The sequence below is a fragment of the Phasianus colchicus genome, chromosome 5 (genome assembly GCF_987193195.1).
Source record: "Phasianus colchicus chromosome 5, bPhaCol1.hap1.1, whole genome shotgun sequence".
Classification (NCBI taxonomy): Eukaryota; Metazoa; Chordata; class Aves; order Galliformes; family Phasianidae; genus Phasianus; species Phasianus colchicus.
The window spans coordinates 22,457,647-22,474,798 of record NC_143440.1 but is presented as its reverse complement, the minus strand read 5'-3'; the positions used below and the strand labels follow the sequence as shown (position 1 = coordinate 22,474,798).

Genomic DNA, 17,152 nt, shown 5'->3' with positions numbered 1-17,152 from the left:
AACATAAAACCAGAATATATGTGAAAGGCTAGTACTGGATGTGACTGTATGTACTAGGCATATCTAATCCTCTGAGGACTTTCCAGCACACTTTTTCAATATACTGTAAGTTTACAGCTTCATACCTTCATTAGCCCATCATAAATACGATGACCTATTTCCTCTATACTTCTTCCCAGCCTCCGTGATAAGTATGTGAAGATTGGATCTTCTTTAGGTAATAAGGGTGCAGAAAGATTAACTCTTTCCTGGACACCCTAAAAGAAAAAATGAAGATTAGTTTTAGAGAAACTAAGTACCTGAGAAATATGCACAAAAACATGACTTCCAGGAAAATTTCCAGTTTTACTATTTCACATTCCTATCATCCTTTCATAAGATCTCTGTGACTTCATAGGATAGTGTCACCTTTGCCAGATGAATAACATACATTACTATTGATACGAAAACATCCGAGCAGTCATTAATACCAATTCTTCCAAGAGCAGCCTTTGCTTGATGAGTGCTATAGGATAAGCATTAAATTCTGATAGCTTCGTATTGCTTGGTAGCTATGGGTGTCATAGGTCACCACTGAAACACTTAACTCATGTTTGTCAGGTTACACACTACAGAATTGCCCTCTTTTCTTGTTTTCTTGTTTTCTGAATAGAAGAGGTACAACCAAACCCAGGGACAGAACTAGAAAACTTCCATTCCTGTTTTCTTTATAAGAAAATACTTCCTTGTAGATGAAAAATTAATTTTGAGACTTGTAATAAAATAAATGTAATGAGATGAGTGCTAAAGCTAGGTCTGCATTAGAAAATCTGCTCATACAACTTTGTTGACCAAAGAAACTTTTGCGTCACACTTCAGCTGTGATCATTCTATAGCAGATGAACTTTGTATTAGCAAAGAGCAATTATCTCATCCTCTGGCTTAGAGTTTGGCATTCACATATCAAAGCGACAGTCAACTACGTTATAAATGTTGACAGCTATACAAACAACTTTCTGATCCTGAATCTCCATATAGCTTAACGATCCTGCACAGCAATTTGCTCTCTAATTTGCAACTGAAACAATCCACAAGATAGAAACATTTAAACATACACATAAAAAACTGCCATTTTACTGATGAAACATGTCATGAAAACAAAATCCTAAGAACATTCTCTAAAATAAGACCAGTAGGAACAAGAGACAAATGTGTATCTGACAGAAGCATTCTCCTATGATCAGGTGTTTCAATCACAGTAAAATCATGATTCTAAAGAAGACCAAGACAGCCTTCAGAAAACTGCATTACCTTTCAGCCTTGACTCACAGTTACCCCTAGGACTTCACTGTTTCTCTTCCAGATAGAGGAAAAAATAAAATAGCACATTTCCATTTGCTCACTTACCCGTAAGTGCTGAAAAGCATGAATGCTGTATGGAAGATCAAGAACTTTTGTACAATCTGGCTGCTGCAGGTCTGGAGGCACTGGAGACTTTGTGTCTATATAGTCTTCAGGCCTGAGGACAGAATAGAACATAACACAGTGGACTCCAGATCAAGATACCTTACAGTTTCAGAGATACAATGTTTTACTTGACAGACACAGTATTCTGATTTCACCTACTGTTACAAAAACTGTGTTTCCACAGACTACACCACTTCAGATGCCTCCCCGCATTTCAGTTCCCAGGATGCCAACACAAGAGGATAAATAAATTGGTATCTGCTTTAGAGAAGATAGCAACATTTGGACATTTGCCAAAACGCATCAGTTCAGCCTAGTTTATCACTGGTACAATTAATGAGTGTTGGTGTTATGATTCATGATTTATATGCCAGGCAAATGACCATGCATGCAGACTCAACGTGCCCTGCACCCCCACAAACCAAACTTCACAATCAAACAAGAACAAATAGTTACAGGTGCAGATGAAGGGATCTGAGGACAAAATTCATCTTTTCCCACCTCATGTTCAAAAAAACAGAAATACAAAATCAAAACAGTTAGCTTTGAAGCAAAAATACAAACAAAGCTGCATATCAGACTGCCCATACTGCCTTTATTTGCTAAAGGCATAGGAAAAAAATTGATTGTGAGCTTCAACATCTTGGTCTTCCATACAAATTTACGACAGTTCCCACTACAAGAAGCACATCTAGCTCAAAAAATCCCCAACACTCAAGCAAGCGTCTGCTCATATCATTACAGAGTTACACTGACTGGGAGCCTGGGAAAAGCAATGAGAAGTCTCAGTTGACAGCTAACACCACAGAGTTTGAGGGAGACAGTGCCTCTCTTTTGTAACTACAGGTAGATTTTGTTTCAATGTTATTTCACATTAATATAAAATAAAACAACTGTCATCTCAAGAACAGTCTCATGAAAGTATTTTTCTTTTTAATTGCAAGAAGAGATTTTTTTTTTTCCCATTCAGTAAAGATCTTAATATACAAAACACCTCATTACCGGATATCTTTGCTCTCTAAGGTGATGTACGTGCCATCGTACAGATCTAGGTCCCCCAAGGGCACCTTTGCTTTAATGCAGTCTGGGTCTTCTTTATTATGCCTTTGTTCCAGCCCTGTGTCTCTGTCCTCATTTTCCTCTATATGAATCTTTTGAGCAACTAACTGTTTCTGTTGGAAATAGAAAAAGGAAAACAGAAAAATGCATACTGACAAAACTGTATAGTAGCGAACAGGTGAACAATTCAGCTTTTTTCTTACACCAGTCAATTTGAAGGATATGTAAAAAGTTCTATTTAGATAGAAAATTAGTACTTTCAAGAGAGACAATACAACTTAATCAGTCCTTTATTTTTCCTGCTGTACCTAGAAAGAAGGCTTATAGGATTTCAAATTCACTGTTGCTCATTCAGAAAATGAGGTAGTAGTTAAAACACATCAATACTGTCATATTTGAACCCTTCTCTTAAAGTTCAAAACCTCACAAAATTAGTATCAGAGACTGTAAACAAATGAACTCTTAACCAGTCAGTATGTAAACTATGACTGAGGCAGCAGGCTAAAAGGAATAGCAGAGAATAATTTCTGTAGATCAACTTACAGTGTGCTTTTGGAGCTACCCTTCACTCTAGAAACCTTATTCCTATAAGGTAGCAGAGGCTCTGCCCAGGACATTACCTTGTACTTAATTCTCACCTAGATCTGCAAAACTGAAAATCCACTAAATATCAGGATTTGCATGTGTTATATGAGAAGAGATTTTGCATTTTTAATTAAAGCCATATATATTTGCTAACACACTAACATGCAATAATCAACATATTTGCATTAATGACATCATGTGCAAAATCTTAAATCATTTTTGCTGAAAGTCATTTGTATGGCACAAATTGTGCATTAGTCATTTACAGACCTGCAACCCACGTCCCGAACAGCCTAAAGTAATTTTTTCATCCACAGTGAAAATGCCCAATGACATGAAGATAAGTATACCTCAATAAGAAAGACTGGCTGAATGTAGTCTCATATGGAGCAGTCCTGCTTTTTTTTCATTCCTGTATCTCTGTTCTATTTGCCTGAGGTTATCTCTGGTGCTCATTTAACTTCTTAGTTAGCCAGTTATTCTTATCTGACAAAATGCAAGCTGGCACAAGAGAAAGAGGAGGGAACACACGGCCAAAAGAAAGTCTGAGCGCTACTAGCTTTAGGCATTTAAGCTTTAGTTCCCATGAAAGTTTAAAGTTCACTGAAGCTCTTATCAGAACGGTGTTTTCAAAATCCACTTCAACAATAATCAGGCAGCACTTCTGGGATGTGCATGTGACAGAGCACAAGTTGCTCAGAGAACCTGCGGAATCTCGTCCTTGGAGATATTCAGAAGACACCTGGGCACCTGCTAGGGATGGCTCTAGGTTGGATCAGATGGACCCAGAAGTTTCTGCCAACCTCAGCCACTCTGAAGCTTTGGAATAAAGGGGCTTTAAATAAAACAGTAGTGACTTGCTCACTCACATGTCCTAGACAGAGCACTGAAAATGGTCTGACCAGCCCAGAAGGGTGTACAAGGAAATTCATAGCTTCCTGTGTGTGCACTCTCACTGCCCATAGGACGTACCCTCAGTAGCTGCTATAACAAATCTAAGAGAACAATTCCATAAAAAGTTCTGGAAAACAGTAGCAAGCAATAAAATCAAGTTCAAAAATGCAGATGCAACTGAGGACAATGATAACCAATTCAACAAACCTGAGCCACAGAAATCCTGAAATCTGAAGAATTCTTTATCCATTTGTTAAAGTTGTGCTGATAATGACTTTTGTTCTTTGTCTACATCTATAACTAACACCACTACAAGAAAAATCTGTATCTTAAGAAAAGTTAGTGGTTAATGTTATGCTTTACCTCCAGTTCTTTGAGGTAGTTAACTGTTGTTTCTTGTCTCATTAGTATTACCAAATCATGCGGGTTCCTCAAGTTCATAGGCGAATCCACCTGCAAGACAGTTCAACAGTCTGAGTAAGACATTCCCCAGAGAAAGTGATTTTAAAAGATAGGAATTTATGCTCATTCTGCTAGTTTGTTATTTCAGACGCTTTTTGCTCACTTATCATTCACAATACACCTGGATTTTTAAGCTGTACGTTCAACTGCATTGTGATTTGAAAATCCAATTCAACCTATGCTTTATTTTCAAATCTATTGTAGTTCATTCAGGTGCACAAGTTCTAAGCACAAGAGGCAAGTGAAACCCTCACACAATAACATCACTATGAGTACTTACCGCTGAAGTACTAGGTAACCTTAAACAGCAATTGTAAAAATCTATTTTCTCTTACAGCTTTAAAATTCCTCCAAGTCTCTCAATAGGCAGAAAGTACTTCAGATTCAAGTCAACTCCTGTACAACCAATTTAACACACTGGCCTAGCATTAAGTCTTTCAAGGTTCTATTGCATTCAGGATTAAGGAGTAAATGAACAAAATCAAAAGGTAATCACACAAAGATTGAAAACTCTATTAGAGAAGACCATGCCACAGCTTCCACAGCTACATACAGGAACTGGCAGCTCAATAAGGTGAGACATTATGGATAAGTCACAGACAAGAGAGGTTATATGCTGACTTTTACTGGTTCCTAAATGGCTTCAGTAAGATGTAGCTCTTCATTCTGCAGCTGAAATATCCTAGCCCTGTCCTCTTGCCAATCCCAGGCTGGGGGAAAGTTCCAACAGTGGAAAAGATGCTCTGTGGGTCTCACCACAGCCTTTCAGTCCTGGTTCCCCCATTCTGTCACCGCAATGACAGTTAGTCCCCTGTGTCTCCTCTGGAGCTCATCAGTTCAATAGGACATCATCTGCTGTTGGCTGCTTTATCTGAACTAGTAAATTAAGATTAGCTTAAGGAAGACTGAATGAATAGGAAACAAAAGGAAATGGATGGGAATATGTGATGACAAGACATAGAAGAAGGCTGGTGAGGACAGCAAGAATTCAAATTTTTAACATGTTTTTTTGAATGTCGATGAGTTCATCCCATTTCATGGGATTGTACCTCAGTCTGCTAAGGCAGATGGTTCACAAAGATATTCGTGGGTCTGCTCAGCTTCCATTCAAGCTTTCAGCAAATGGAACCAGCTACTGCATAAAGACATATACACTGCCTGTGCTAGCACTGATACCTCCCCTACAGGGGCTGCCCATCACTTCCTGCCATAATCTGTTCCTACTTTTTAATGTGTTGAAATAATAGGTACATTCTGTGCCAAAAAGTGATTGCTTTTTGTTGCCTTTACATAGTCTATGGACGGAAAAGCCTACCACAAGCACATGTGCAGCAGAACCTCTGAGCTCTCACTTTTTTTTCTTTTTTTTTCTCCATCTTTCCAAACAACTTGGGCATGTTTCTGGAACTCTCTTACTGCAGAGAAGTGCAGATCCAGCAGGACAGCAGCAAACTGCCAGCTCACTTTAAAGTGACCTCTCAACAGATCAAGCCTTGAGCCAGATTCTGTTGGCAACAAGTCAAGTAAGAAGCTCAGAACTACTCTCCTTCAACTCCTAACTGTTATGTCTACCTCTTTACAAACCCCCTTACTAAGCAAGGACTCACATCCCCTAGGCAAAGACAAGCATTTGCCTGTGTTCCCTCTACCTCAAAAATAAAACAACAATCTACACAATGTTACTTTTGGCTCAATTCCTCTTCAAATCAAAAGCTGAACTGCTTCTCTTAGCAAACAGACATTTTGGAGGGTGCCTATCTACACAGCCCAGATACTCAGGCATGCCTCATCTTATTCCCTGGTGAATTAATGCTTATACCATCAGATGATGTAATAATTAATACGAGTTAGATTTCACACTATGAATCTGGAGAGTATGGATTTCACTGCTGCCAAAGGGTGATAGATTACCCACAATGACCCCAGAAGCATAGAAAATACTCTATTGAAAAAAACCTGTCAGCTAAATTACTAAATTCCACAGAACTTTGCCTACAGCTGTATTTCTTACTTCCTCCTACGGGCTCCACCTCACTTCGAGCAGGTTGCTCACAAAACTGAGTTTCTGTGATGACTCAAGAACTAGTTTGAAGCTCATTTGCTAGAGGAACTATCATCGTACATCCAAACAAATGAAGTATGGCTCTGTAAAGAAAACGAAGTTACACCTTAACGTTTTAAGCACTTAACTCCACATTCCAAAATAGGAGGACTGTTGCTGCCTACTGAAGGCTGCTTTCATGACACTTTACAGTTGCTGAGAGCAAAGGTAACAACAAGCTCTGCCTTCAGTGACTAACTGCACCTGGGGAGCGATTGTTTGCAAAACATTATACAGACATCACCATATAAAAACCTCATTAAGAAAGCTGATCATTCGTTCAGAAGGAGAACGATATTGAGAAATGGCTTCCATTCAATTTTTGACAAAACAATCCTTTGAGATTAGGGTGTGAGAATTTGGGGTGGTACAGTACCAGCCACTCATGCACAGGTTGACTGAAAAGCACTAACAGGTACCACAACTGTAACTGGCTCCACATTCCTATCAAATGATATCTGGCAGCAGAAACAAAAGGAACAAAAGCATCTGAGCAGCAATATCCTTGAACTCACTCAAAAGTTATGTCATCCACCAGGAAATGCTATCAAGTTTAGCAGCTTAAGCAGCACTCAAGAAGTTTTTATTCAGTCTTCAGGTTTTTGCTTCCAGATCTGACCTCAGTTTGTCACCTGCAAATGAGGACCTTCTAATGATAGAAAAAGATTTCAACCTAGTAGAAAATTACTAGGAAATAAAGTTAGCAGCTATTACTTTCTTAAGACCAATGTAGTGTCAGAACAAAGAGCTCTAAAACCAAAACCTCAGTAGTCCACCTAACCTTGCATTTATATTTCACCATTTTTGACAACGAAATGTCAGGATTTCCATTGTAAGAAATTATCAGAGACTCTCAATTGGCTCTCAGAAATAAAACTCCATTTAGACCCAATCATTTTTGAAGACCAACCTGAATGGGAAAAAATTAAGCAGCAACATCAGACAATATCAGGTTTGCAAAGGAAACTCCAGCATATACAAGTGCTCAAATCATCTTTTAGCTCATAAAACTGATTTAATGCAATATATGGAATTGTATGCAATTGACAGTCATACTAGATGGTCTTGCAGGTCCTTTCCAATCTTGTGATTCTATGATTCTATGTATCGATACTTTTCTTCAGTTTTTAACTGAGGAAACACAAAGCATCCAGATCTACAGAGGAACGCTGTATAACACAAAGAAAAGCAGGTTCTTAATGGAAAACTACAAGAGAGACCCTGCCAACCAATCTGAAAAATAGCAACGGCCTGGTCCTCACCAGGCATCAGCCTGGAGGATGATGGTGCTCATGCTTAAGAAAAAAAATCACCCTGGTGCCAGATGGAGGAATCCTCCCTTTTGTTACTATCTGTAATCTTCTAGCTCTACAGTGAGAAAGCTAACTCAGTTCAGTTTACTGGAACAGGCTGCCCAGGGAGGTTGTGGATGCCCTGTCCCTGGAGGTGTTCACGGCCAGATTGGATGGGGCCCTGGGCAGTCTCGTCTAGCATTAGGTGGAATGGTTGGTGGCCCTGCGTGTGGCAGGGGGGTTGGAGATTCATGATCCTTGAGGTCCCTTCCAACCCTGGCAATTCTGTGATTCAGCTAAGAAGTAATTTAAGAGGACCGCTTCATTGGTTACCGATCCAAGCTGGCCTCAGCAGGCACCACATCACTGCCCATTCACCCCACCGAAACATGGCTCAGGAACTGCCCTGAACACACAGCCTTCCCTCGTAGATCCAGCTAAGAACACTGTCAGGACTTGGAGGAGCTGAGGATGTTACCATTCATTCAAATGGCACTGGAAACGTTAGCTTTTATAGTTTGCTTTTATGCAATACGGACAGCGGCCTGCCAATGTTACAGATCCTTCACCCCTTCAACGCCTGCACCTTACGTGCCCTCATCATGACAAAGAGCAAAACCACAGGTGGTTACTGAGATTTAGCTCATCTCCTGCAAAGCTCCCCAGAATGCTCTTTCAGGCGGAAAAGAAGTGGAAGCCAACTTGCAGAACACCTCAGGTTAGCAGGGACTCCTGCGCCAGAAGAGATGCTCCATCCAATTATTTATTTTTAACCTGGCTGGTGGCAGAGCACTGCGCTCATTTACTCCTCCTCTGGAGTGCTGAAACGGTGACATTGAAGACAAACTGCTTGAAATGCTAGAATCTGACTTTGAGTCAAGCATAGTAAACAGGCAAAAAATAGTGCTGAAAAGCCTTCCTTGAAACTCTAATGACTGCTACAGCTACGCTGCAGAAATCCTGCCAGGAAACCACTTCTAAAATAAGTGTTCGCTGTTTAACTTTGCCCAAAGGTGAAAGTTTCTCTATAAAGCACAGTTCAGGTTTATTCACCGTCACAAGTGTACACCCAGAACCTGATTCGGCAAGACACACCAATACTGCACAACAAAAAAAAAGACACAGGAGTTGAATCAAACCCTCAAGCTCTGGAAAGCCTCCTACATTACCTGCATATATCAAAGCCTCTGAACACTTGGGCTTGTAATGTTTCCCAACCATTCCAGAACAATTTTTTTCCTTACAGTCCAGTTACATTATACCAGGAGGTAATTTTTTTTTTTTTTAGATAAAGGGTAGATTAATGCCTCAATCAACTATTTTTAGATAATACTTTCTTTTCTTCATAAAAATAATGCAGAAATCCTACTGTTAATTGAGGCACAGGAGTGCCAAAATCAGAACAGCTGAGCACACCCTAAAAGCTATAGGTAGAAAGCAGATGATGAGAGGAAGAAGCTGGAAAAAGCACTGCATTCACCTTTGGTGTGCAGCAAAATGGGTTCCTTATCATACAGACCATAAATACTGAACCTTTTGTCACTTTACTTGCAAAATAAAAGCAATTCCCACTCAAATAGACTAGAAGTCTTTGCAGCCTCAAGGAGGAGAGAAGGATCTTAAAAACTGACACTTGCCAACAGGAGATGCTCTACACAGTGCGATATGACCATGGTATTTCCAAAAAAGCTGCAGAAATTTCTGTGTAAGTTTCAAGGCAAGACAAGCTACTAAATTGGAAGACACACACTGTGGCTTACCTAAATGATGATCAGGGAGCATTAGAAGGTTCCAATGAATGTCACAACAATTCATATAGAAAAAATGGTGCTGACTTTTTAAAATAATAAATATTCAGCTACTTAAAAAGTTACAGCTGTAGTATGTTAAAAAGCAGCAAAGTCATATGGATATTGTTAAGAAGAGCGGAGCTGCAGGAAGTAGAGAAATTTTATATGTAGCACTTCAAACATGAAACATGACAAGGTTTCAGTATTATCCAACAGGTTTGCTCAACTGAAATCACTTGAACACAGGCTACCAATAGATGCTTAGATCTGTTACCTACCAAAGAAAAACAACAGTTCTTTTGTAACACCAATATTTTGGTGGTCACGTTTACAGGCACAAAACAAACCTTAGCTAGAATGTACATATTAGAAATTTGTTTTCTACAGTAGCCAGATAGATGTCAGGTCTACACTCGCTGAAGCAAAACAGAGATGGAGGGATAACCCATATACATCTGTAATAAGTAAGAATTTGTTTTCAGAACAGAAGACTGGTTCCATGGTTCAAGAACCATGTGGATGTCGCACTGAGGGCCTTGGGTTAGTGGGCATGGTGGGGATGGGCTGATGGTTGAACTGGATGATCTTAGTTGTCTTTATCAACCTTAACGATTCCATGATTCTCAGCTGGCTTGTTAGAAGTATGTACGGATTCAATTTTATATGGAAAAAAAAAAAGTCCAGCTACAAGAAAAGCCCATGGATTTTACAGTCTAGCCAACTTTGTTCTTTCAGCTTTCGCAGGTCCTTCCTGAAAATGTTTGCTTGAAGCACCCCTAGCTGTGCTTCTGCTACAACACCCACGGTATGGGGAAAACCTGTCAGGCTGCAGGCAGGTCTTCACTACACAACAGCCCGTTCTGAATGGTTGACTGGAATCATCTTGTCAGTCTGTCCTACAATTACACAAAACTGGTGCAAAATAGGATGAGAGGCCAGGATGCCAAGTGTGAGGTTGCAGAAGAAATACTACCAACAGACTACAGAGCTGTATGGAAAGATTAATGTCAGAGAAGGATCCCATGCCTACAGCCACGAAGAAGATGGACCTCACAAACAGAGCCCCCTCAATACCTACTGAGGGTCCAGAAGAAAGGAACGCTACTATTAGAGCTTTGCTGTCAGAAATCTGGCACAAGCTCTCACATCCTCTGGCTCACACAGTGCATGTATGCTGAAGGCTGTGCTCCAGTGGTGCACCCAGGCTGCTTCCCACCATTCTCTGCTTCACCTGCAGATCTTTCATAGCTGAGCTGACAGCATCAAAGCTACTTGTGATGCATCACTGCTCCACGGAGCAAAAACTTCATGCTTCTGACTTGCACCACTGATGAAGACCAACACAAGGACTACTCCAACCAAGTTCTGACTAGCCACAACCCTCACAGTGATGCATGATGATTCAGGTGCCATATCTACCTGCCTAGCAGGCACATGGCACTGGCACAATGCAGCTCTCAGACAGAAGCACTTGATCCAGGATAATGATGGGAGTTCCTCAGTACTACATTTTCACCCTTTCTTTAAGCATGCTGAATTGCTCAGGTCCAAGCCTTTCAGACAGACTTATGAAAAGGCAGAGCATTTAGAATGAAAGGTTTTTACTTGCCTGTGTTAAAATTTTCACACTAGAGAAAGGCCAAAATCCCACAGCCTTTTTGTTGCTGGAGGTAAAAGTTCCAAAACAAATCAAGTCTCCCTTTTCCATAGGATAAGGTGACCTACACTTCAACAACATCATACTTCACCTCACCCCTCTGTGGTTTGATGGCATCTCTTGGGCAGGTTCCCACCACCTCCAGGCCAGGCTCTTTGCTCACATCAATCAGGAGGCACCTGCTCTGGAAACTGTATTGGGGAAGTAAGCTACACTACGAACCTCCATAAGAGGAATTGATTTTGTTTAGCACACAACAGACTCAGCAGGATAAGATATTCAGTCAAGAAAATGGTCATGTGGTCAAAAGAACCTTAAGAAAAACAGAAAAGCAAAGATTCACCCATCATTTTTCAAGATGAGACTGAGCAACTGCCTAATGTATCACACAAATTGTTCTTGTAAGCAGCAAATACCTTTCATTTGTCTGCACTAGATTTTTGCTTCCCTGGCTTTGGAGGCTGCTTTTTCTCTGTTCCGAGCATACACCTGGACACAACTTGGGCTCCAGACCTGTGCTGTGCCATCAGTCCACAGCCAAGCAGTAGCAGCTGGGTTTACAGCTTGTGGCTTTACAGCCACCCATGAACCATCTTTTCATGCCACAGCTTAGGGCACACTCATGCTCAAACCTGTCTCCACAGGAAGAACTGTTGGGTAACACTTCCCTTCATGAACTAAGTAGAATCGAACACAGTGCTGCTCTGCATGGAATTCAGGTGCTCTTCCTATTGAAGGGTTTTATTCTCAGCATCGGACAGGCCAAAGCCTTGTACCTCCATGCTGGTCTCCAGTTCATCACTTAACAAACTTCAAAATCTACAACGGCACATCAAAAGCAAAATGACTTTCTGCCAACTCAGAGGCCTTGCCAGAGGCTCTTTACTCCTGGCAATACTTCCTCAGCCCTGCCTAGAACCATCTGCCTAGGAGCTCAGAACTAACATGAGGGTAACATGAGGGCAGTTCTTCCAGTCCCCTCACAACATGCTGGGCTGCAGCTGTCTCCACCAAGCCCAAACATGGTATCTACAAAGATCTACCTCAGCTCAGATACGTCTTCGGTACATGGCAGCAGCCAGTCTGCACCAGCAAAGCCACAACTGACTGCTGGAACTGTTTACAGCACTGTATTTAATCCATCCTCCTCGTGCCACGTTTCTCCGTTATCTGGAAGGACACCTGTACTTCAGTAGGGTAGCCAGCCTTCCTGCTATCAGACAAGCACAGCCTAAAACAGTTTATATATTAGTCTGAACTTTATACTGGAAGCTGTGAAATGAAAAAGTTTACAAACACGTACACTGTGCAGATATCATCTCAATAAATGGTCTGTCCCCAGCTCTCCAGGAACGCACAACTGAAGGACTCAGACCAAAAAAAGAACAGGAACTGAGTGAGAAAGATGTATTTGACCTGAAAATAGATCCTAGAGCAAAATACAGAGCTTGATGGCTTAGTGAGACAACAGAATGTTACATGCACTGCTGAGAATTAACTTGCTTTATCATTCAGAAATGCTCACTGGAACAGCAGTGCCTACTTAGCAAACACTCCCATTTAGTGCATGGGATCTTGCTGATACACTGCAAGCTGTTGGGTCTGTCATAGCTCTGCCACCTGCCTGGTTGTTATAACTCCAGGAGCTCCAGAAGAAGTGGCAGTCAGGGTGCTGTTAACTATCTTATAGCACAGGAACATCATTCACACTTGAAGACAGTTTCATATTAAAGGCTTATATACTTGCTGCATTATGAGAAAACAGTTAATGGAGATTTTAAGGTAATAGTATAAATTATTCCCTCAGATTCAGACTGTCTCAGGTCAATATCTGCAGCCTTTCCACTCATAAGCCACAGTGCACTTTGGTAACAAGGGGAATACAATTCACCACAGCAAACTCAAGGCTGCAGGGAACCTCTTTTCACTGACACTTCTCTGGATTTCCACAGCTAGTGAACCAACCACAGTGTGAATGCCTGGATTTGACTATCACTTAAGCTTAATTATTTGGGCTTCATTCAGATAAGTAGTCCAAGTGAAGACTAAACTCTCTCTGTTCCCAAAAAGGCAACAATTTAATGCATTTCAGACTCTGAGAAAGCTAATGCTCCTACTAAAGCTAACAATACAAATACTAATTGATGCCACAACTGTTTGTCACCGGACAGCACTGGGCACTTCCAGTGTGAGTCTGCTGTGCTCAGCAGTGCAAAGTCCAATGGTGGCCAGTCACCAGCAGCGTCCCTTGGGGATCAATCCTGGGGCCAGCACTGTTTAATGTCTTCGTAAAAGGGGAACAACCAAACCTCAGCAAGCTGGGCACCCTCTGCAAACATGGGTGGCACAGCAGAAGGAAGGGCTGGAAGCAACGCAGCTGGAGAAGCCACTGTGCTGATCAGAGAAGGCAAGAGCAAACACAGCACCCAGTGTGGGACAGCCCCTGCACCAGGAAGGGCTTGGGCTGACCGAATAGAAATGGCATTGCAGAAATGGACATGTGGGTTCTGCTAGGGAAAAAACTTATGATGAGTCAGCAGCACATGTTTGTGCAGCAAAAAAGGTCAGCTGCCTGCTGGGCTGCAGGCTGGAGCCAGCAGGCCAGCTTTCATGGCACGGTACCATACATTGACACACCTGAGCAAGCCCCACAAAACCCATGAGGAAAGGATGAGAATCAGGCTCAGCCTCAAGGAGCCAGCCAAAGAGAGACACCGCTGCTGCCTCTAGCTTCCTGGTGAGAAGGCACTGAGAAGACTGAGACAGATGCTTTTTGTCGTGCCATAATCAGAGGAATCAGCCAAAGCTGATGGACAGGAAATTCTAATGAGCAAAGAAAAAAAACAACACAACAACACTCTGAAAGAGCTGAGCACTGGAGCAGGTGCCCAGCAAAGCCCTTGAATCTCCATCCACAGACAGAGCTGAGCAGGACCTTGAGAACTGATCTAGCTGCCCCTGCTCTGAGCTGTGGGGAAGGCAGCACTGCCCTGTGATTCTCATTAGGTTTTTGTACTCAAATCAGCAGCAGGTGAACCTTGTTTCAAATGTGAGTCCTCACTTACACGCTGTCTTCTAGTAGATAAGGTCCTCCAAAATCCAAACATGGAGTGCCATGCACACAGCAGGAACTATCACAATGAACCATTACTTCAAAGTTCAAAGGAAAAGACTGGCGTAATACAGAGAATCCTGATGTGACAATATTTTCTTCAGCAAAAAAAATTCAACAGATTTATTAAAGCCAGCAGAGAAATTGGTACAATGACAGCTCCACATACACTGGGAAGCTGAAATGTTGGACACTGCAGAGAAACACAAGAAGCTGCACAGCCAAGGGTCTGCAAGAACACAGAGGAAAGCCCCGCTGAAAATGCACAAAAAAAGGAACCAGAAAGGATAACTGAATGGCTAACTGTAGCAGTAAAAAGAAATTCTTATAAAAATATCAACTTAATGAAGGATACTCTGAAAAATTAAAAGAACGCTTTGAAATGAAATTTTAAGTTCTGTTAAAAGTACTCACGTCTTTGTTTTAAGAACTCAGTTATTTTGGAATACTATTCTTTTATCAACAAAGTGATAGTAAATTGTTACAAATCACCCCATTACAAGTGAATGAAGAGGTCATCTATTGTGGTTCAACATTTAGCAGCAATACACATACATACATAGCAGCAAAACATGCATTTACATCTGTGTAGATGTATATATATACACACAAACACACTTAAAATATAAGCTCACTCTAGAAAAACGTCCACATTTCTCATTTTCCAGTACACAAATAAATGGAAAAAGTGAAGGTCCGAGGTACTCTGCAGGGGTGGCGATAGCAATAGACACAAAGATAAGGTTCAATTTTTCAAGAGCCAGAGAGAAAAAGCTAACAGATGCTGAAGTACATCCTATTATAAATAACTCACTGGAAAATAAGCACCACTTCATGAAAAAGCACTGCATCCCAGCTACTGAGGAACGCAGCTTCTCATATCCCAAGTATATTGTATTTATAATTTGGGTTTCCTTACTGGTAATGGGTGAATTTATTCTGATGGCACAGGTTAAAAAAAAAAAAAGTTAACTTGTTCTACAGACATTATTTTATCACATCAACTAAGTTTTTAAGTAGTTTACAGAAGGAACATGAGAATGCCTCTAGTTAGAAGACTAATGTAATTAAATAACTTACAGCAGAGCAGTGGTTCAGTGGAAGCTTCGAAATGCATCCATCATTTATGCAACATCATAAAAAGACACTTCTTAAAAGCAGTATTGGATTTAGCTAATTAGATTTTCCAGTCATTTTAGCTAATTAGATTTTTCAAGTCACAGCTGCTTTTCATGCAATAATCAAAATCAACACTTCACCCAGAATTGATAATATACAATTAATACACACACACACACAGATGCTTCCAGCCCATTAGCATACACTTTCATCATTTCCCCACTCATGAAAGTGGGAAAAGGAGGAGAAATAATACTGAGAGCTGTCATTCATTAGCCTGTGATTAAGTGAGGTTAGAGTGCTGGGATCCATGCAGGCAGCCCATGAGGCACTGCCTAAGGCCGACGGAGGCAGCAAGGCCTCCTCCAGGCAGCTCCACCTGCCTCAGGACTACAGATGTGCACAGGAGAGCCCAGCAAAAGCCTCTCAGAAGAAAAGCGATGCTAACAGACTCTCATTGCTCCACGCTGTCCTACTGTTGATAAAAAATGATGGAGGCATAGCTTTCTGCAACGACTGCCTCCCACTCCAGCCAAGGACAGCCGTGGCAGCGATGTTTACAACCAAAGCGCATCTGACACCGCGACGGATGAACAAGAGATCGCAGCCCGTATGACAGAACTCCAACACGAAACCCAAACATCCTCAGCGCGCGCGAGGCACGGCCCAGCACCAACATAAGGCAAGCTGAGTACTCCCACAAGAACTGAAGGAGGAGTACACCCCTGCAGCCGGCCGCCGTGGTGCCACTTCAACGTCCTGCTTCCAGAAGAAGCGAAAAGAAGCGAAAAGCGGGCGGGGCGGGGCGGCGGAACGAGAAATCGCACACTCATTCAGAAGCCCGACCGCACCGATCGCGTCCAAAGAGCCGCTCCCAGAGATAACGGGGCCCGGCGGCTGACAGCGGCCGCGCGGCAAAGGGCAGCAGGGCAGCTGCCGGCCCGAGAGCTCCCGCTGCTCGCCCCGCCGCGGGGAGCCCGAGAGGGGCTCAGCCTGCGACGAAGGGCGGCGCGGGCAGGAGCTCCCCCACCGCCGCGGCTCCCGGCCGCCCCCCGCTCCCGGCCTCACCTGCTGCTGGATCTTCCCGTCCTCCGTGACCACCCAGTGCGTGGTGGCGACGGCGGGCCGCGTTCCCGAGGCCAGCAACGAGCACAAGCCCAGCGCCCAGCCGGAGAAGACCCACGCCCGCCCCAGCCCGCCCCACCCGGACGCCGCTGCCGCCGCCATCTTCCCCGATCCCGGCCTGCCCGAACCACCCGGAACCGGAAACGCCCGCTCCGCCATTTTGGAAGGTGGGCTCCGGGAGTGGGGCGGGGCCGTCTGGCAGGTGGTCCGCCTTTACTTCAAACACTTTTGAATGACTTTTCATTTCTACTCCAGCTGCCGGCATCCACGTTCACCACGAGGAACGCCGACTCAGCTGCAGCCACGCCGTCCCAGACCCAACCAGGATTTCCACATTCAATTTTCCCTCCGTTGTAGCCGAGCAGTTGTGCTCCTTCAGGACACCAGCCTTCCTCAGCCTGCCGAACACACAAACGTGCCTGTAACACACGCCCAGCACCTGCAATTGAGAAAAAAGTTTACAAACGCTGACGGAGCAGTCAGCTAACACACGGGTTTGCGTTCCCTTAA

The 17,152-nt window shown here is 42.7% G+C and overlaps 1 protein-coding gene across 1 annotated transcript in view; it reads right to left on the bottom strand.

Moving 5' to 3' along the window:
* TTC17 (tetratricopeptide repeat domain 17) overlaps window positions 1-16,901 on the bottom strand; it is a 53,585-nt gene extending 36,684 nt beyond the window's left edge. The window contains exons 1-5 of the mRNA XM_031593358.2: window positions 16,586-16,901; window positions 4,348-4,437; window positions 2,449-2,618; window positions 1,387-1,498; window positions 126-257 (exon numbers count right to left, since the gene is read on the bottom strand). Coding sequence (XP_031449218.2) covers window positions 126-257; window positions 1,387-1,498; window positions 2,449-2,618; window positions 4,348-4,437; window positions 16,586-16,801 — 720 coding nt within the window. The 5' untranslated portion in view covers window positions 16,802-16,901. The remainder of the gene's footprint in view (window positions 1-125; window positions 258-1,386; window positions 1,499-2,448; window positions 2,619-4,347; window positions 4,438-16,585) is intronic.
* Between the last annotated feature and the right edge of the window lie 251 nt (window positions 16,902-17,152).